Source organism: Cervus elaphus, chromosome 24 (genome assembly GCF_910594005.1).
Source record: "Cervus elaphus chromosome 24, mCerEla1.1, whole genome shotgun sequence".
In the NCBI taxonomy this organism is placed as follows: Eukaryota; Metazoa; Chordata; class Mammalia; order Artiodactyla; family Cervidae; genus Cervus; species Cervus elaphus.
In genome coordinates, this window is record NC_057838.1 from 44,003,029 (window position 1) to 44,023,549 (window position 20,521).

Below are 20,521 nucleotides of genomic sequence, written 5' to 3' on the forward strand. Positions count from 1 at the left end.
AGTGGCTTAAAAAAATAAAATGAGTGGCTTACAATGGTGCTGTGATTCTCATACTCATTTTTTTAAAATATTTATTTATTTGGCTGCACTGGGTCTTCATTGTGGCTTGCTTGCTCTTTAGTTGCAACATGTGGGATCTAGTTCCCTGACCAGGACTGAACCCAGGCCCCCTGAATCGGGAGCATGAAGTCTTAGCCACTGGACCACCAAGGAATTCTCTCTCATACCCATTTATACACCAGAATCACTTGAAGAGCTTTCCAAAGAAATGGAGATTCCTGGATCCAAACTTGAGAATTCTGGTTTAGTAACTTCTAATGGGGTGGGGTCCCAGGCACTGAATAAAGCTCTGTTAGAGATTCTGATCTGTGATGCCCTGAGTGACCATAAAAGTCAGTCGGTGATCCTGCAGCTTGTTGCTCTCTTGGCATCATAGCTGGATTTTGATGTGAGAAGCTGCTGAGGCGGCAGCAGCAGGACATCATTAAGAGAAAGCACAGCTAAATCATCTGTGCATCAAATGAGGCTAATTACAGCAGCAAAACTCTTCCAGTCAGCATATGGATGAAATGCACCATGGAAGCAGCTGGGAGAGATGTACCCCCTTTCCAAACTCATTCAGCAAGATGGAAGTGAGCTGAGGCAGCGTCCCTTCATGAAATTTCTAAATCTGCATGATCATCAAAAGCATTTGGTCACCAGAATAGTAATACGAATCTGAAAGCTTACAAGCAACAATTCAGATCATTTTCTCATTCCTATTTACATGCAGATGATGATTTTCTATTTTCTTTATAAACGTGCTCAGTTCTGTCCAACTCTTTGCAGCAACCCCATGGACTATATAGCCCACTAAGCTCCTCTGTCCATGGGATTTCCCAGGCAAGAATACTGGAGTGGGTTGCCCTTTGCTTCTCTAGACAGTCTTCCCTACCCGGGGATTGAACCTGGAGAGCAGATTCTTTTTCACTAAGAAACCTGGGAATCCTATTCACAATTCCACCTAAAAGCCTCTGAGTTGCTTTCTGCAAGAGCAAGATTTTTTAAACCATTTTTGTTTATTGCCATTAATATAATGGTTTCTGTTATGGAAGTGGTTTATAAAATGTATTACATTTCACAGTAGCCTTTGTTTCTCTTCAAGTGTTTCTGTGGTTATTCGTGAAATATGAGACTGGTAATATTTAACATATATTGAGGATTTGCTCTGTGCCATGCACCATCCTACTTATATATTTACATCAATATCTATCTGTATCCTCATTTAGTTCTCTCATTAATAGCATATGGTGAATATTATTCTCAGATACCTTTTATATGATGAGGAATTGGGGGTCAGTAAGTTGCCAAACATCACACAGTTACTAAGGAGTGGAGCTGTGGTTTGAATCCAGCAGACTGATTCCAGATCTTTTGCTTTTATATTTATATCATTATTTCCCAAAGTACAAATTTTGGAAAGTAATTGCAAGGATATTAGTGATTTTTAAAAGGAAAAAAATTAAGCTTGAATTAACTAAATAAAGTTGGGGAGTGTTGGGCTAAATAGATGGGTTTCTTTCACATATTATTTCTCAGAGTCTAAAAGTTCACGTGCTTTACAAATCTCTAAAAGACAATTGCAGAATATAACATTTCCAAACCTCCTTGAACACAAAACGCTTTTTGGTACAATCCCTTTGCGTGTGTGTGTGTGTGTGCTCAGTACTGTCCAACTCTTTGTGATCACTGTTTTGCAAGCTAAGCCTCTGAAATAATGGTCTGCAAATCAGTTGTCTGTAAAGTAATTTTTTGCATATGTTTTATTATACAGATGTTTGTATATATTTAAATTCATTTATACTTATGAACATTATATATATAGAAGACTATATTGTTTGACAATGTATATTTTATATTTACATATGAATATAATTATATATTATAGATGATATTGAAATAGTAACATGTATATAATTTGCAAGTAATATACATGTATTGAGGATGGGTTATAATAATATTGAGGGGATCACCTAGCCATACATATGAAAAGCCCTAAATTTCCTCATGTTCTTTGACCTGGTAATTTCACTTCTTGGTATGTATTCGATTTATCCTAAAGAAATAAACTTGTATGTGTATAAATATTTTACTACAGGGGATATTTATTGAAGAAATGCTTGTGAGCCTCAAAAACAGTCCAAATATTCAATAATTGGAGATTGCTTACATTAATTATGGAATTTCCATATAAAGAATCTTAACAGGGAGTTATTAAAAATAATGTAGTAGTAGAATATATCCTTGACTAGAAAAAGCACATGATTTTGTAAGTTAAAAAACAGACAGATGACAAAAGATTATTGAGTTTATATGCCTGGAAAAAAGGACTGACTAGAGTGATAAACCAAAATGTTCATCGTGGTAGCTCTTAGTGGTGCAGTAAGGGGAAATTTTATGCTTCCATGTGTTATCCTAAGTTTTATACAATAAATGTATATTTTTGAGTAGGCACTATATTTATAAGTTTCAAAATTTGCAGTTATAAAAGGTATACAGTAACAAAGTCTATTTTCCTAGTCCTGTCCCCCAGACAACCCATTTCTTTCTCCAATAGCATCCACTAGTATTGGTTTCTTGTGTATCTTTCCAAGGATCTGTTGATAAAGTTTGTATAAATATATATACGTACATTGTTTTTGTTTTATGACACAAATAATAGCATACAATACTCTGCTTTGTACACATCTATTATTTTACCCATGTCGGGGGTATATCTGTAGAATACATTCCTACACGCTGAAAGTATGCATTTGGGCAAAGAGAGTATGCATTTGTCATTTGGATAAATATTGCCATATTGTCCTCTGAAGTTATGAAAAAGAAAATATTTTCCTGGTTGCTTCCAGTACTTTAATGGTTTGAGTTTTTTTTAATATTTCAATTTAGATCCATTTACATTTTTATCCTGGCTTAATGGACATTTAAAAAGAAAAACAAATTATTTAAAATATTAAACTCCTCACTCATAGTGGAAATTCAAGTGCTGCTCATCCCTGTCTGTTAGATCACAGGATCTGGATGCAAATAAGGATGGCTTGCAGAGGTTCAGCTTACGCAGTGGCTGAGTAACACAGCCAGACCTCTGCTCGCCTGTGTGAAGTTTTATTTGCTTCCAGAGTCTCATGGTAGTGAAGAGGCAAGCCCTGAGAGCTTGATTTCCACCTTCAAATGAATTTTTCACTTCAATAGACTTCAAGTCGCTGTTTGGATTTTTCTTCTGAAGTATTGTAAGTTGCTTTCCTCATTTAAATAAGAAGTGGCCTCCCTCGCAGTACTTGGGTGTGTGTATGGGCTGCATGAATTTGTGTAGGACAATATGAGAGCTCATAGGAAGAGAACTAATCATTTACCCCTGTAGAGGTTTGGGAGGCCTGTGCTCACTGGCGAACCTAAGCAGCTGTACTGAAATGTCAGATGGATTTGCACAGCTGACTCAAGCTGCCGAAGAGAGGAGCATAGTAGTTCCATAAATTGACCCTCTCCAACCAAGCCCTGCTTAATATAGTTACGGCATGAACTTAGTCGCAGTCACCCCTAGCAGCTCAGCAAGCCCCACTGGAGTTCTTGGGGAGGAGGGAAATCTCCTCAAGGTGGTATTGACCTGGGACACTTACTAACTGGGGGAACTTCTTGAGAGAGCTTTATCTTTTTTTAAATCTTTGTTGATTATTTCTCCTCTTGTAGTAAGACAGAAAAGTATTGAAAAGAGTCATGTCAGAACATAGCAGGAATTCAGATCAGGAAGAAATCGATGGGGAGATTGATGAAGATGAAATCTTGGCCAACTTGTCCCCAGAAGAGCTCAAAGAACTACAGTCGGAAATGGAGGTGATGGCCCCTGACCCCAGGCTTCCTGTGGGAATGATTCAGAAGGATCAGACCGACAAGCCACCAACAGGGAACTTCGACCATAAATCTCTCGTTGATTATATGTATTGGCAAAAGGCATCCAGACGCATGCTGGAAGACGAACGTGTTCCTGTCACCTTTGTGCCAACCAAGGTAACGGGATTTGTGTATAAGGGAGAAGGGGCTTCCTGGCCTGGGCTGACGCGTGTCCCTGTTGTAACTGTCTTTTCTCAAGACTCCATGTTTTGTCTTGTTTTGTTGACGTTTATACATAGAGCATAATATTTAATCCTATGCCAGATCAGAACTTTCTAGAACACTTAATAGTATAGTTGGGAGGAAAAAAGTGGTAGTTTCTTGTAAATATGTCTTTTAAAAAATTGCTGGGGGCTCCTTGTACAGGAAAACCTGTATTCTGTAGGCATGAAATTAATTTTTAATGAACTAACTCATAACCCAGAAGCATTTGTCTTTTATGCTTTTTTTGATCACAGGACCCTTTACGATGCTGAAGAAAGCTCTCTGTCCTCCTTCTGGCACATGGTACATATGCAGTATTTCACATACAATCTCAAGTGTTTCACAGTCCCCCTGAAATTCAGCCACACACCCTGCAATTAAACCAAGTCCAGTAACAAAAAATCCAACATTACCACAGTTCATTGGGTATCAGTGGTGAATTTAGAAGTTGATTCTATTAAGCTGTTTTAAAGATAGTTTTTTCTTTAAATATGTTCCTTATATGAAAACTAGAAGTGCATATCAGCATATTTTTTTTAACGTTTCACTTAAAAGTGACTTGGCAAAAAGAAAACAGAGATCCTCAGAGGTAAAGTTTCTTGTAGTTATGCCTGCTGATTTATTTTTGGTAGATAACGTCTTGTCACATTACCATCATACTCGCTGAAATTTTAGGAAAGTTATAAACTGATTTCATGGTCAGGAGAGTTTAAACATGTACTGCACTTAAGAAAATAAGTTGCTGACTTTACCAGGTTAGAGTTTAAGGTACAATTTATAGACAGTTTACAACTCGAGTAAAAGCCAATTCTACATGAATACCAATTTCCGAGAAAAACGAACTTGGGTACTTCTAACACTTTTTCTTCCTTTTGTATAATTTAAACAGCTTAATGATTGGCTCCCCCTGCTGAGACAAATGAGAAATGCAGAGAAAACTTTAGTTTACGTGTCAACTGTCAATTCCAGCCTATAATGTTATCAAGGTCTTTCTTTTTTTTAATTTTAGGCTTATTTTTTATTGAAATAATATTGGTTTATAACACAAGTTTCACGTGTACAGCATTATACGTTTCTATTTCTACCTACAGTATTATTCTCAATTGCTAAGTCATGTCTGATTCTTTGCAACCCCATGGATTGTAGCCCACCAGCTACTCTCTCCATGGAATTTTCCAGGCTAAAATACTGGAGTGGGTTGCTATTTCTTCCTCTAGGGGATCTTTGACCCAAGGATCGAATCCATGTTTTCTATGTCTTCTGCATTGGTAGGCGGATTCTTTACGACTGAGCCACCTGGGAAGATTCATATACAGTATACTCACCACTAAAAATTTAGTTTCCACCTGTAGCCGTATAATTGACCCCCTTTACCCATTTCCTCCTCCACAGATTAAGTTCTTGCTCACATAATCCTCTGTGTCAAACTGCTACACCAGCTTTCAAAATGACACCTATGAGGTACACATCCTTTATGGAAAAGTGTGTAATTAAAATGTAAGCATCTAATAAACATTATTGATAAAAGACTATTATTTTCCTTTCCATACTAAGCAGGGTTTTTTTTTCTAAATCTCTGATAATTTTGTCCCCTTTTATACCTGGCTTTACCTCCTAGAATATTCCTTCCAAAGGAACTGGACTGGAAAGCCTGTGCCTGAAGTATCTGGGCAGTTTTCACAGAGCTAAGCAGACGAAAAATCAAAGACAAGGGTTTTGATATATTCCAAAATATCAAACTGCTCTCATTCCCCCCACAATATCTTTTATTTTCAGGGAAATTTGTTGTGCACATTATATTAGATTGGCAAACATATTAGGTATGTAAATTTTGGTTAGGCCAATAAGGAAATTATTATGTAACACAGAGCTATTGAATACAAAATTCCTATTCAGCTGTATACAAAACAAAGACTTCAGAGAATGGATAAATAATCCCATAAGGTTTTCTTTTCTTTTTTTTTTCATAAGGTTTTCAAAAATAATTCAACTGCTTCTGGAACTGAACACTATCTTTAAAAACAACAGAAGGTCTTAAAATTAACTGGGTTTCATTTTAATACATGGGAGGAGAAGAACACAACCAAAAATATGTATGTCTGTGCCTGTGTGTGCCTATAAAAACTTACCTTTATTTTGGTTGTATTTTCTTGTAAAACAACTAACAAAGACATACTTTGTTTCAGAAAAAAATCTCAGTTTAGAATTATGTAAAAAGTTAAAATCCCCATCCCTTCCTCAATTATCTTAATTACCTCTCTTCCTCAAGGATAACTATTAATTTGATAAACATTACAACAATCTGTTTTTCATATACATCTACAAACATATATATATATAGTGTGTGTGTACATGCATACATATTCATATGTACACATAAATACACATGTAAACAAATGGAATACTATACCTAGAGCTTATTTGCTTACTTTTTTTCACTAAGTAATAAATCTTTTCGTTATCTTCAGTAGATACTGCTCTGCTTCATATTTCTTCACTGCTACGTATTCTAACCTTTCTAAATTTCTCTTTTAGGAAAAAACTCAAGAACAGCATGAAGCAATAGACAGAAGCAATAAAAATATTTCCCAGTATTTAAAAGAAAAACTTAACAGTGAAATCGCTGCACATAAAAGAGAATCACAGGGCAGTGACAATGTCCAAGAAACAAATGATGATGATGATGAAGATAATGAAGATGAGGAGGAAGATGAAGAAGATGATGCAGAAGATGAAGGAAAAGAGGACAGTGAAGAGAGTGATGAAACAAAAAGAGGAGAGGAAGGTGAGGTAAAGGAGCAAATTAGAAATGGTGAGAACACCTGCCAACCAGTAACTAGTAAAGTAACTGAAGAACAGAAAGGCAGACCAGAGGCTCAAGAAAAAACTGAGAAAAAAATATCGAAATTAGATCCCAAGAAGTTAGCTCTAGATACCAGTTTTTTGAAGGTAAGTGCAAGGCCCTCCGGAAACCAAACCGACCTGGATGGGAGCTTAAGGCGAGTGAGACAGAATGACCCCGACATGAAGGAACTCAACCTGAACAACATTGAAAACATCCCCAAAGAAATGTTGCTGGACTTTGTCAATGCAATGAAGAAAAACAAACACATCAAAACCTTCAGTTTAGCGAACGTGGGCGCGGATGAGAATGTAGCATTCGCCTTGGCTAACATGTTGCGTGAAAATAGGAGCATTACCACGCTCAACATAGAGTCCAATTTCATCACAGGCAAGGGTATTGTGGCCATCATGAGGTGTCTCCAGTTTAACGAGACACTCACCGAACTTCGGTTTCACAATCAGAGACATATGCTGGGCCACCACGCTGAAATGGAAATCGCCAGGCTTTTGAAAGCGAACAACACGCTCCTGAAGATGGGCTACCATTTTGAGCTTCCGGGTCCCCGAATGGTGGTAACCAATCTGCTCACCAGGAATCAGGATAGACAAAGGCAGAAAAGGCAAGAAGAACAGAAACAGCAGCAGCTCAAAGAGCAGAGGAAGTTAATAGCCATGTTGGAGAACGGGCTGGGGCTGCCCCCTGGGATGTGGGAGATGCTGGGAGGACCAATGCCGGATTCCCGGACGCAGGAGTTCCTCCAGCCGCCTCCTCCTAGGCCTCCCAACCCCCAAGCAGTCCCCTTCAGTCGACAAAATGAAGCAATGAAAAAGCCATCGCAGCCGCCGAAGTACAGGACGGACCCCGACTCCTTCCGCGTGGTGAAGCTGAAAAGGATCCAGCGCAAATCTCGGATGCCAGAAGCCAGAGAGCCACCTGAGAAAACCAACCTGAAAGATGTGATCAAAACGCTCAAACCCGTGCCGAGAAATAGGCCACCCCCGTTGGTGGAGATTACCCCCAGAGATCAGCTCTTGAACGACATTCGTCACAGTAACATCGCCTATCTTAAACCTGTAAGTAGGAGGAGGGAGAAATGGTGAAGACAGGGCCACAGTAAATCTCTCCCAACTCTATTCCCTGTCCCTTTTAACACAGGGACATTCTCACTAATTGTCACTAACTGAGGGAAACCCCTCATCATTACCAGTAGATCTAAATTATTGGTTATCCTCAAAGACACAATCTATATGACTGCTGTAACAAGGATACTGACAGCCCACATTTATGAAGCACTTAGTATGGGCCACATCCATTATATGAATTAACTCTTAAAATCACCTTAACAATCCTATCAGGTAGGTATTATTATTCTCCCTGTTTCATAAGAAGGAAATTGAGGCTTAGAGGTGTTAAATAACATTTCTAGAAGAAAAGACTCAGAAGCGGTAGAGTTGACTTTGAAATTCAGTCCTGAGCATCCCTGGTCAAGCTTTTGTTCACTCCTGCCACACAGAACTGACAAGCTGAGATCCCCCGGGAACTGCTGCAGGAATAAATAAGAATGAGGCCTAATTAGGCCAGTCCTTTGTGGATAAGTGCTTCTGTAGGGCTTTAAAAAGTTCTTTTTTAGTAGATGAATGGATACCACCTGCTATTGCAATTACACTCTTTATATTTTAAGTAGGCGGACAATAATAAATTTAAGATTAATGTCTCCATGAATAAATGGAGCTTTAAAATATTTTACTGTTATTTCAGTTTTCTTATTATGACTCACTATTACTACTGCTGGTAGACAAAAAATGTTCCATTCCTTTCAGCTTAAGTTACAGAAATAAATTTTTTTATAGTCATTACTATGAGGGCATTCACAAAGACTGAAAGGTGTGTGTCCAATGGCTGCAGGTGGTTGATAATTAACTGCATTGTTTTAAAATCTAGTATGTAATTTAGCCACGATATTACATTAATAAAATAGTCAATATGTTATGCCATCAGAGAGTCACAGTTTTTTCAAGATAGTTTAACTATTTCCATGTAAGCTTGTTTTTTTTCCCTGCTCTAAAGAGATTTATATTCTAAAACAATACAGGGAGTTTGCTGGCAGTCCAGTGGTTAGGATTTAGCACTCTCATAGCTGAGGGCCTGGGTTCAATCCCAGGTCCATGAACTAAGATCCTTCAAGCTGTGCTGCATGGCCCCCCACAAAAAAAAATCCACAAATATGATTGTTACTTATTCACATATATATGTATGTCCCTTACTCCCATCCCCTAGTAGTACAGAATTGACAATATTTCATTCTTCTAAATCGAAGATGACTTTCAACTGTGACTTAGAGGGATTCTGAGTCTTCCTGTGGCAGGCGCCCGGCTGAGAGTGCTAGAGGTCACATGAGATCGGGCAGGTGATCTCTGCCTGCCCTTGGGCATAACATCAACACTTTCTGCACCTGCTCTTCTCCAGGCAGCCAGACCTCTGCAGGGGGTGAATCAGGGTGCTGTTTTGAGAGAGGCTAGGGCTATCACTCTGTAACCAGTTGTCAAAGCAAATCCCAGCTGCCGTGGTGGCTAGACAGTCAGAAAATAGCATTGGTCTGAAAAGAATAAGGAGAAGTCTTTTAAAAATCTGCATTAAAGGTGGAATGTAGACTCAGAGTAGACAAGAGGATGAAGGTTAAATGATCATCTGACCCTTCTCCCTGCTTCTGAAGGAATATGAAAAAAAAATGTGAAAGTGATAGTCTATCAGTCATGTCCAAGTCTTTGCGACCCATGGATTATAGCCTACCAGGCTCCTTTGTCTGTGGAATTCTCTAGGCAGGAATACTGGAGTGGGTAGCCATTCTGTTCTCCAGGGAAGCTTTTCGACCCAGGGATCAAACCCCGGTCTCCCTCATTGCAGGCAGATTCTTTATCAACTGAGAGACCAGGGAAGCCCTCTGAGGGAATACTCTACTGAGCAAATCTGCTTTCCTGGAGTTGGCTGAGTTTCGTCCATCCGTTTACTCATTTGTGATGAATATTTGTTTAGTGCTGCGATGTGTCAGGCACCATGAGCGGTGAATAAGACAGGTGCAGTCTTAACCGCATGGAGCTTACAGTGTTGGTTTGATCATTTTCATGGTCAAGATACTCTGCCTTTTAAGTTAACTGAGGACACTTCAGAGTCTAGATTCTAGAGCAAAAGGTATTAAGATAAATTCACAGTACTAATTACCAAACTACCACACTCTAGTAAGTACTGCATTTTCCATTTTCAATCAGTTCTTGATTGGTATCAGTTTTAAGTTATGTGTGTGTGTTTTTAATGTCCACACAGAAAGAAAAATATGCAGCAAAGTGGACTCTGACACAGTTTGTGAATGGTGGTCTTGTACATCAGTCTTTGCTTTGAAATGTCTTTTATCTATTCCAAGGGATTGGCATCTTCTCTTGCTTCAGTTGCCTGGCTTGGCTTGCAATAGACATCTCTTGACATGTATCTTAGATACAAAATATCATACAACTTCATCAGCACGGTCCTATAAAATGCTCTGCAAGAAAAAAAAAAAATGCTCTGCAAGAAAAATGTGAAAATGCATCATCCAGCTGACAAAAATTCACTTGAGTGACATCAATTCGCTCTGTACTGCTGCATTTTTGCGCCTTGCTGCATACATAATAAATGTCTGCTTTCATGCTGACTCTTAGTGTAATCTCTCTTAAAAGACATGTTTAATCTTTTTCTTTTGAAATCATTTGAAATCTGTGGAAGTTCAAAAGAGTAGAAAGAATTCTTACAGACCCAACACAATTTGTCCTATTTGCTTTGTCATTCCTTAAAGGGTATTTTAAATGGCAATACCTCTGCATGTGTATAACTCCAACAGGGCACGGAGCCCAGGGGAGGTGCTAATGGTATGAAAAACTATACTCTGTTTGTGTGCCCACGTGCAGCCAGCTACTATAAAACACTGTTGATTGTGAGATGCTTTCTGATGTAGGAGATACGGAAACATCAGAAAACGTGCATCTTAGACTCGGTGAAATATTGTAAACGCCATCTGTGGTGAAATTTCAGGATCTCAGCAGAAAAGGGCTTTTTTTGGCTGGTCAAATGAGACACAGCGACACTCACTTTAAGGAGGTGAAACTAAAGATTATGGGAGTTCCTCCTCCCCACTTGATTGGAAGACAGAGATGTTCTTTGAACCATCAGATTTTCAAATATGAAGTTAAAACTCAGTTTGGAAATCTTGTCATTCTTTCTACTGATGCTCCTAACTAAAACAATGAATGTCCATAAACATACTTAGAAATTATTTACTCTTAAAGGAAAAAAGTTTTTTTTTTCCTCTCATGGATTTGGAGATACTATTTTTGTATTATCTAGAGCATAGATCATGAAGTACTCAGTTTATATTTTAAATTTGTGGGGTTTTTTTTCCTTTTAATATTTATTCTCTCCCCGTCACATGCTTCTGGCTTGGGGATTCCAGAATTGAAGTTGCTAGCAGAAAATAAAGGACAAAATCTCTATTCTTTCTTGGCTCAAGTGCTGCCTCCTCCAAGGAGTTGCCTGTTTAAATCAGTTTAAGAGAGATGTATTCTGTGGGCCAGGTATTGAAACCTAGTGGACTTAAAACCCAACGTGCAGGCCTGTTTTGTTTGGCTTGAGTATTACTGTACAAATTATAAAACATCACACGATACCATCCAGTTATCTGGCAGCATTTGAAACATCAGATCCAGCCACATGGAGCCTGCATATGATGGTACAAATAAGCTGAATTGCTGTTGGTTTCTCCCTTGAGATTGGTAATGGACTCTCCATTTTAACTCAGTCTCCACAATGCCCTACTGCCTAACACCTGGCCTTTTTCACTAATTTGGATTGCTCATTGGACTCCTGTAGAATTTTTTAGTTTGTTGTATTTAGCTATGTTTTAAAGGAATTTGTCTTGTCTAACTCAATTTACTAATCAATAATTTATTTCCCTTTGAGTTGATAACTCTGAGTCAATATGAAGCCAGCCCAAAAGAAAGATGTTAGACTGGTATAGGCATATCCTTCGTTGATAAATATATGATTTCCTTTCATCTTAAAAAATTTGGCGGTCTGCTCACTGCCAGCCATTCCAGATGAGTATCTGTACTTGCACTGAGATAGAAATCTCATCTGCAGAAACAATGTAATTTACAGAGACCAACTGCATTTATACAACATGCAACTTTTGGAAGTGAAACTGTCAATTGCTCAGTTGTGTCCTACTCTTTGCAACCCCATGGACTGTAGCCCCCCAGGCTCCTCTGTCCATGGGAATTCTCCAGGCAAGAATACTGGAGTGGGTTGCTATGCCTTCATCCAAGGGATCTTCCTGACCCAGGGATCAAACCTGTGATCCCCTGGAAAAGGGAATGGCTACCCACTCCAGTATTCTTGCCTGGAAAATCCCCATGGACAGAGGAGCCTGGTGGGCTACAGTCCATGGGGTCACAAAGAGTTGGACACAGCTGAGCAACTAACACTATGCAACCTTTCAGTTCAGTTCAGTTCAGTCGCTCAGTCATGTCTGACTCTTTGTGACCCCATGAACTGCAGCATGCCAGGCCTCCCTGTCCATCACCAACTCCCAGAGTTTACTCAGACTCACGTCCATTGAGTCAGTGATGCCATCCAACCATCTCATCCTCTGTTGTCACCTTCTCCTCCCACCTTCTATCCTTCCCAGCATCAGGGTCTTTTCCAATGAGTCAGTTCTTTGCATCAGGTGGCCTAAGTATTGGAGTTTCAGCTTCAACATCAGTCCTTCCAGTGAATATTCAGGACTGATTTCCTTTAGGATGGACTGGTTGGATCTTCTTGCAGTCCAAGGGACTCTCAAGAGTCTTCTCCAACACCATAGTTCAACACCATCAGTTCTTTGGCACTCAGCTTTCTTTATAGTCCAACTGTCACATCCATACATGACTACTGGAAAAACCATAGCCTTGACTAGACAGACCTTTGTTGGCAAAGTAATGTTTCTGCTTTTTAATATGCTGTCTAGGTTGGTCATAACTGTCTTCCAAGGAGCAAGCATCTTTTAATTTCATGGCTGCAGTCACCATCTGCAGTGATTTTGGAGCCCAGAAAAATAAAGTCAGCCACTATTTCCACTGTTTCCCCATCTATTTGCGATGAAGTGATGGGACCGGATGCCATGATCTTAGTTTTCTGAATGTTGAGCTTTAAGCCAACTTTTTCACTCTCCTCTTTCATTTTCATCAAGAGGCTCTTAGTTCTTCTTCATTTTCTGCCGCAAGGGTGGTGTCATCTGCATATCTGAGGTTATTGATATTTCTCCTGGCAATCTTGATTCCAGCTTGTGCTTCATCCAGCCCAGCGTTTCTCGTGATGTACTCCGCATGTAAGTTAAATAAGCAGGGTGACAATATACAGCCTTGATGTACTCTTTTTCCTATTTGGAACCAGTCTGTTGTTCCATGTCCAGTTGTAACTGTTGCTTCCTGACCTGCATACAATTTCTCAAGACGCAGGTCAGGTGGTCTAGTATTCCCATCTGTTTCAGAATTTTCCACAGTTTCTTGTGATCAACATAGTCAAAGGCTTTGGCATAGTCAATAAAGCAGAAATAGATGTTTTTCTGGAACTCTCTTGCTTTTTCAATGATCCAGCAGATGTTGGCAATTTGATCACTGGATCCTCTGTCTTTTTGAAATCTGGCTTGAACATCTGGAAACTCATGGTTCACGTATTGTTGAAGCCTGGCTTACTGAATTTTGAGCATTACTTTACTACCATGTGAGATGAGTGCAATTGTGTGGTAGTTTGAGCACTCTTTGGGATTGCCTTTCTTTGGGATTGGAATGAAAACTGACCTTTTTCCAGTCCTGTGGCCACTGCTGAGTTTTCCGAATTTGCTGGCATATTGAGTGCAGCACTTTAACAGCATCATCTTTTAGGATTTGAAATAGCTCAACTGGAATTCCATCACCTCCACTAGCTTTGTTTGTGTTGGTGCTTCCTAAGGCCCAGTTGACTTCGCATTCCAGGGTGTCTGGCTCTAGGTGAGTGATCACACCATCGTGATTCTCTGGGTCGTGAAGATCTTTTTTGTATAGTTCTGCGCATTCTTGCCACCTCTTTTTTAATGTCTTCTGCTTCTGTTAGGTCCATACCATTTCTGTCCTTTATTGAACCCATCTTTGCATGAAATGTTCCCTTGGTATCTCTCATTTTCTTGAAGATATCTCTAGTGTTTCCCATTCTATTGTTTTCCTCTAGTTCTTTTCACTGATCATTGAGGAAGGCTTTCTTATCTCTCCTTGCTATTCTTTGGAACTCTGCATTCAGATGGGTATATCTTTCCTTTTCTCCTTTGCTTTTCACATCTCATCTTTTCCCAGCTATTTGTAAGGCCTCTTCAGACAGCCATTTTGCGTTTTTGCATTTCTTTTTCTTGGGGATGATCTTGATCCCTGTCTCCTGTACAATGCCATGAACCTCTGTCCATAATTCATCAGGCACTCTGTCTATCAGATCTAGTCCCTTAAATCTATTTATTCTACTGTATAATTGTAAGGGATTTGATTTAGGTCATACCTGAATGGTCTAGTAGTTTTCCCTACTTTCTTTAAGTCTAAATTTGGCAATAAGGAATTCATGATCTGAGCCACAGTCAGCTCCCAGTCTTGTTTTTGCTGAATGTCTAGAGCTTCTCCACCTTTGGCTACAAAGAATATAATCAGTCTGATTTCGGTGTTGCCCATCTGGTGATGTCCACCTGTAGAGTCTTCTCTTGTGTTGTTGGAAGAGGGTGTTTGCTATGACCACTGCATTGCTATGCAACCTTTGGTGCCAATCAAACAAGACAACTGTTTTAATGCATCCAGGTTCAGTTGCTCAATCGTGTGCAACTCTTTGTGACCCTGTGGACTGTAGTTCACCAGGCTCCTCTATCCATGGGATTTTCCAGGCAAGAATACTGGAGTGGTTGCCATTTCCTTCTCCAGGGGATCTTCCCAACTCACTGACTGAACCTGCATTTTTGGCGTCTCCTACATTGGCAGGCGGATTCTTTTACCACTATGCCACCTGGGAAGCCCAACTGTTTTATTATTCACTTAATTTTACTTTCGACTCACTTATATGTATCTGGACTGGTTTTAGGCAGGTGCCTAAAGACACAATTAAGTTTTTCCTTCAGAAAGATTTCAGGATAATAATTTCCCAAGCAGCTTTAGTTAGCCAAAAGACTCTATGACACATTAGCAGTCATTATGAGTACAAAAATTTAAGATTATAGACTCCTGAGTTTTCATCACTGGCCATTTTTTCTTTGCCTCATTTATTATATCTTATTTCTTTTGAACTAATATTTCTAGACTCTATCCTTTTGCAATTTTCTCCTTTTCCCCATCTTGTCTTCTCTGTTTCAATTATCACATAATCTAGGACAATCCCCAAATTTCCCTTTCCCTTATATTGCTCAGGGTTTTCTTAGTACTTTTATTCAACCTGTCCCCAAATCAAGCTTCTCCTTTCTAGATCTGTAGTTGTTGTTTCTGGTTCCAGATTTTTCACATTGTCTCCATTCTCTCATACATTCACGTCTAAAGCCCCAAATGTTTTTTGTTGTTGTTTGGTGCTAAGTCATGTCCAACTCTTCTGTGACTCCATGGACTGTAGCCCACCAGGCTTCTCTGTCTGTGGAATTCTCCAGGCAAGAATACTGGAGTGGGTAGCCATTCCCTTCTTCAGGGGATCTTCCCAACCCAGGGACTGAACCCTCGTCTCCTGCTTTGCTGGCGGATTCTTTATCACTGAGCCACCTGGGAACACAAAACCCCCAGAGTTCCCTTCAATTCCTTCCTTTTTTCTGTCCATACGTTTGCTTAAAAACAAAGCAAAATACAAGAAGAACACCAAGAACCCAAACCCAAGAGAATCTTCAAGAGTCAAGGCCAAATCTAGAATAGAGCTTGAGCAATGTTACACTCTATGGAGGGAGTCTCCATGGAAGAAAGCAATGTAACATTTCAAACTCATCTCAGAGGAGCATAAGTGGACCAGAATTATACAGACCAGGAGCTGCCCTTCCCTGATACCAAGTGGAAAAAAAGAATTTTATATGTACAACTTGTTAAAAGTCTATGATAGTGATTCTCACATTTTAGCATCCATCAGAATCACCTGGAAGATAGAATACAGATTACTGATCCCATCTCCAGTTTCTGATTCAGTAGGTCTTGGATGGCATCTGAGAATTTGCATTTCTGACATGTTCCTTGGCAATGCTGATGCTGCTTCCTTGAAGGCCACACTTGGACACTCACAGTTCAGTGACATCCATGGCAAACCTTATCTCCTGATGCCTCGGGTTGACAGCTCTCATGGACACAGCATTAGGTCTCCTAGTGGATTCCGAGTTCCTCAAGGTAGATCTTCCTCATCTCTGTCCCAGGCACCCACTGAGGTGTTGACCCAGAACAGGAACTCCATTTGGGTGTGCTGAATTAAATAACCCCTGCTGAAATGGGGGTTCTCATCCTTCCCAATTGCTCCCAGCCATTGGGTGTATGTCTGTGTGTGTACACTGTATAATGCTATACACACACTTAAAAAACTTATTAACCAACAAGTGAAGGGGGAACAGGGCCCCCTAATAATAAAGTGAGTAGATTCTTGTTTGTTGAAAGTTTTATAATACGAGATCTAGTTATCTTTTCCTTATTTCTTTTTCAGTCTTTTGTGGTCTGCTTAGAAATGACTTTTAAAAATCTTATTTAAATATTTGTCTATCTTTCTTCCTGCTTTTGGTTTATAAAAAATACTCCATATTATAGGTGAATTAAAGGGTTGGCTTTTAGAAGTAAGTAGGAAGCAAGAAGTCTGCTATTTTATTTCTTTGCCAAGTAGCTAACCACTGATCAGTGACTCATTCTTTTTCCCAGTGATCTGAGCTCCCAACTTGGTCACACTTTAAATATGCCAGTATGTCTCTGGGTTTAGTATGTTGGTTCATTGTTATGTTTTGCTCTTGAAAATATTTTTATTAATTGGGAACCCATCTATGCATATATATATATATATATATATATATATATATATCAGAAATAACATGCTATAAAAGTATTTTTTCCATTTGACAATGGAAAGAACACAGTTTTGACTCTCTATTGCAGCTTTGCAGTTAATTTGAGTAACTGGCATTCTATATTTTACTGGTGTTCTTCACTGATGGTGTTCTCCCTGGGTGACCCCTGCCAAGCTGCAGTCACTCCCCTCCCCTCCTGAAAGTCTGGCACGAGGGAGGGAGAGGGACTCAGAAGCACATGGAGGACCCTAAGAATTGAAGACCATGCAGGCAACAGCAACACATCCAAGGTCCTCCCCAATGGGCAGGGTGTTGGGAAACCTTTTTATCCAAAGGTTATAGGCAAAGAACTGGCTGAAGCGAGTCCATAGCAGATGGCCACAGTGGTCTATCACATGGGCAGGTGGACATGGACAATAGGAGGAAAGATATTTTTAAGTCATTATCGTACAAAATCTCAGGGTCCTTTGGACTTTAGTCAGCATTCTCTGAAAGTTACCTTCATGGTGGATAAGTCATTCTCAGATATAACACTATGTTAAACCTATTAAGAACTTGCTTTATCTTTGAGTTGTTCGTATGAAACAAAACTCAAAGTTGATTTTCAGTCAGACTTACCACTACTCTTTTGCGTTTTTTTTTTAAATCCTTGGATGGGGGTTCTCCAAATAGCATTGTAAGATTTAGTGAGTGTCAAATTAGTAATACACTTTAAAGAGGAAGGACTTCCCTAGTGGCTCAAATGGTAAAGTGTCTGCCTACAATGCCGGGAGACCTGGGTTCGATTCCTGGGTTGGGAAGATCCCCTGGAGAAGGAAATGGCAACCCACTCCAGTACCCTTGCTTGGAAAATACAGTCCACAGGATCACAGAGTCGGACACAACTGAACCACTTCACTTCACTTCAAAGGGGAAAGAATCCATTTTTATGTTCTTACAGTGGTGTTTATTTGGTGGTTGAGATGAGTAATGAAATCAGGCAGGTCTGGGTTCACATCTAGCTCTGCCACTTTCTGTCCCCGTGACCTGAAGCAGATTGCCTATTCTCTCTGAGCCCATCCCCTCTTTACAATGTGGTCGTAAGATGAAATAAGAAAATGCTTTAAAAAGAACTGTTAGCATTGATTTCTAACTTGCATCACTTAATCCTCATGGTAGCCTTGTGAATAAGATACTGTGATTTTATAGCTGAGAGAATTGATGGACAATACCATGCAACTCCCCAGAGGAGTGCATGGCAACCCACTCAAGTATCGTTGCCTGAGGAACCCCATGGACAGAGGAGGCTGGTGGGCTACAGTCCACGGGGTCACAAAGCGCTGGACATGAGTGAAACGACTGAGCATAGCATAGCATAGCACTATGCAACAAGTTGCATACAAGTTGCATAGTGGACCAGGCAGATTCTAGCACCCGCCCTCTTATTTACATTGTAAGCTTCAGTGTAAGATTCAAGGGCTCAGAGCCCTTGAATCTGTCCCTGTCATCAGTAAACGCCCAGTCTGTGGTGGCTGTGGTTATTACTGTTGTTTTATCATGATTGGGTGGGGGGGCACACTCTGGCCAGAATTTTTAATCCACTTGACACCTTTTGAGGTATGTACATTTTGCCATTTTTGCTGTAAAACACTTGAATAACTAAGATTCATTTTTTCTCCTCTTTTCACATGCTTAAATCACAGGTGCAGTTGCCAAAAGAACTGGCGTAAGAGGCAGCAGAATAATCAGGGGAAGAAGGAAGTGATGTAATGACTCTGGCATTAGAACCTGAAGACTGCTTTAGCCGCTTACTTCTGGATCCAGGTGGTGGAACTGGGAACATTGCTAACTGATACGAGGATTTTATAAAAGGCAGAATACTTAGCCTGACAAAATGGAAGCTGAAAAGGCAGGGGGAGGAGATAAACTCTTCAGGGCAACATTTTCTACTTCCAATTGGTTGGAGTGACTTAGGTGCAGTTTAGAATCTTCTAGCAGAAGTTAATATTTTCATAAACCTTTGCTTTATTATTGCTTTCTTCTGGTCAATAACAATAAATATGATACAGGTGTTAACTATTATATTATCATTTTTGTTCTCTTCTTCCATCCACTCTGCTGTAATTTATCACAGTCTCTTAAAGAGAACAGAGCGTGCTTCACTCTGTGGAAATGTGCAGGGCGAATTGAACTCTGGGCCCTTCAGAAGCTTTGAAATCCAATAATTTGTTCATTACCTCTTTTCTGGAGAATCAGTTGCAATTTCTGGTTTTCAGCCCTGCCTAGCTTTCTGTCTTGGCCATTCCCCTGTGTGTTGGGGGACCCTCTAGAGAGGGGTATCATGAAGAGCAAACACTTAAGCCATAGGACATGGAGAAAACAGTGGTTCTGGAAAAAGTAACGGGGAAAACAAACCCTGCTTATATATAAAACCTCCCCTATTTGCATACATATGGAGAAAATGGGAGATAGCATGCTAGTTTTGTTTAAAACAAAGCATTATGAATAATATATTTACTGAGCTTTGGTTTTAGCTAAGTGTGTACATACATATATATTTACTTTAGCCTGTAAATGATCTTGATCTTGTTCTCAAAAATCTTAATGAAACTTGCTAAAGAATTAAACTTGAATTCCTTATCCTATCATTCAAGGCCCTCCATTGCCTCTTCTCAGTTTGGTAATTGTCTTATCTGTTCCCCTTTGTTTTTTAATCTTATTATTTTGCTTTACAATGTTGTGTATAAACTATTCTTGATAAAACTTCCTCATGCTTTTGCTCTCTAGAGTATCCCTGGAGACTCCACAAGTCTTCCAGTCAACTCCATCCCCAGTGTTTGTTCTTCTTTCCAAGTTCCTCGAGCCCACAATTACCTGTTCAAGTCACTAGGTGCAAAGAATCTGACATTTGGTACTGACATGGCATGAGACTTAGAAATCAGGAAGTCACACTTTGATGCCTTTTCTCTCTCCCTCACCTGAGCAAATAATTGGCACCTGTCTTCTTCTATATAATCATAGGTGACACATCACAGGCAAAACAGGCTAGGAGAGAATGGACTTAATGAGGACAAAGGACACAATATGTGGAAGGAGAAGTCATGGGAAAGAAATACGATGTTTCCATTTTTAAAAGGTAATTTAGTGGATACAGAAGTATCTGAATTTGAAATTATAGTTTTCAATCAAGTAACTAATTTTATTTAGACTAGTCCAAGGCTGAGTTTCATTTTCTCCTACTTTGCTATTTCTATAAAGCATCCTTGGATACAAATCCAGATGGTTTAAAAAGAGCTGCAATAAATACAACTTCTAAAGTGTCCAGCATATTCTGTATTTAAGAAGCTAAACTCTGATGGGACAGAGCACTCTGAACATGTTTAGAAGCTTAATTTATGTCAGTAGTTGATGTTCTGGAAAACTCTTATGTGTTTGCTTATACAGCAACAGTATGAATTAATAAGCCAGAAATTTTACAAAGCGTT

General features: G+C 39.5%; 1 protein-coding gene across 1 annotated transcript; it reads left to right on the forward strand.

Moving 5' to 3' along the window:
* Positions 1 to 3,111: 3,111 nt before the first annotated feature.
* On the forward strand, positions 3,112 to 19,118 carry LMOD3 (leiomodin 3). Its single transcript, XM_043885841.1, has 4 exons — positions 3,112 to 3,269; positions 3,727 to 4,044; positions 6,667 to 8,049; positions 18,740 to 19,118. Exons 2-4 carry the CDS (start codon positions 3,754 to 3,756, stop codon positions 18,764 to 18,766), a joined length of 1,701 nt encoding a protein of 566 aa, XP_043741776.1. The 5' UTR covers positions 3,112 to 3,269; positions 3,727 to 3,753; the 3' UTR covers positions 18,767 to 19,118.
* Positions 19,119 to 20,521: the final 1,403 nt, after the last annotated feature.

Coding starts and splice junctions, on each gene's coding strand:
- LMOD3 (XM_043885841.1), top strand. CDS start 3,754: ATGTCAGAACATAGCAGGAATTCAGATCAGGAAGAAATCGATGGGGAG. Junction 4,045..6,666: donor TCACCTTTGTGCCAACCAAG/GTAACGGGATTT, acceptor TTTCTCTTTTAG/GAAAAAACTCAAGAACAGCA. Junction 8,050..18,739: donor ACATCGCCTATCTTAAACCT/GTAAGTAGGAGG, acceptor CTTAAATCACAG/GTGCAGTTGCCAAAAGAACT.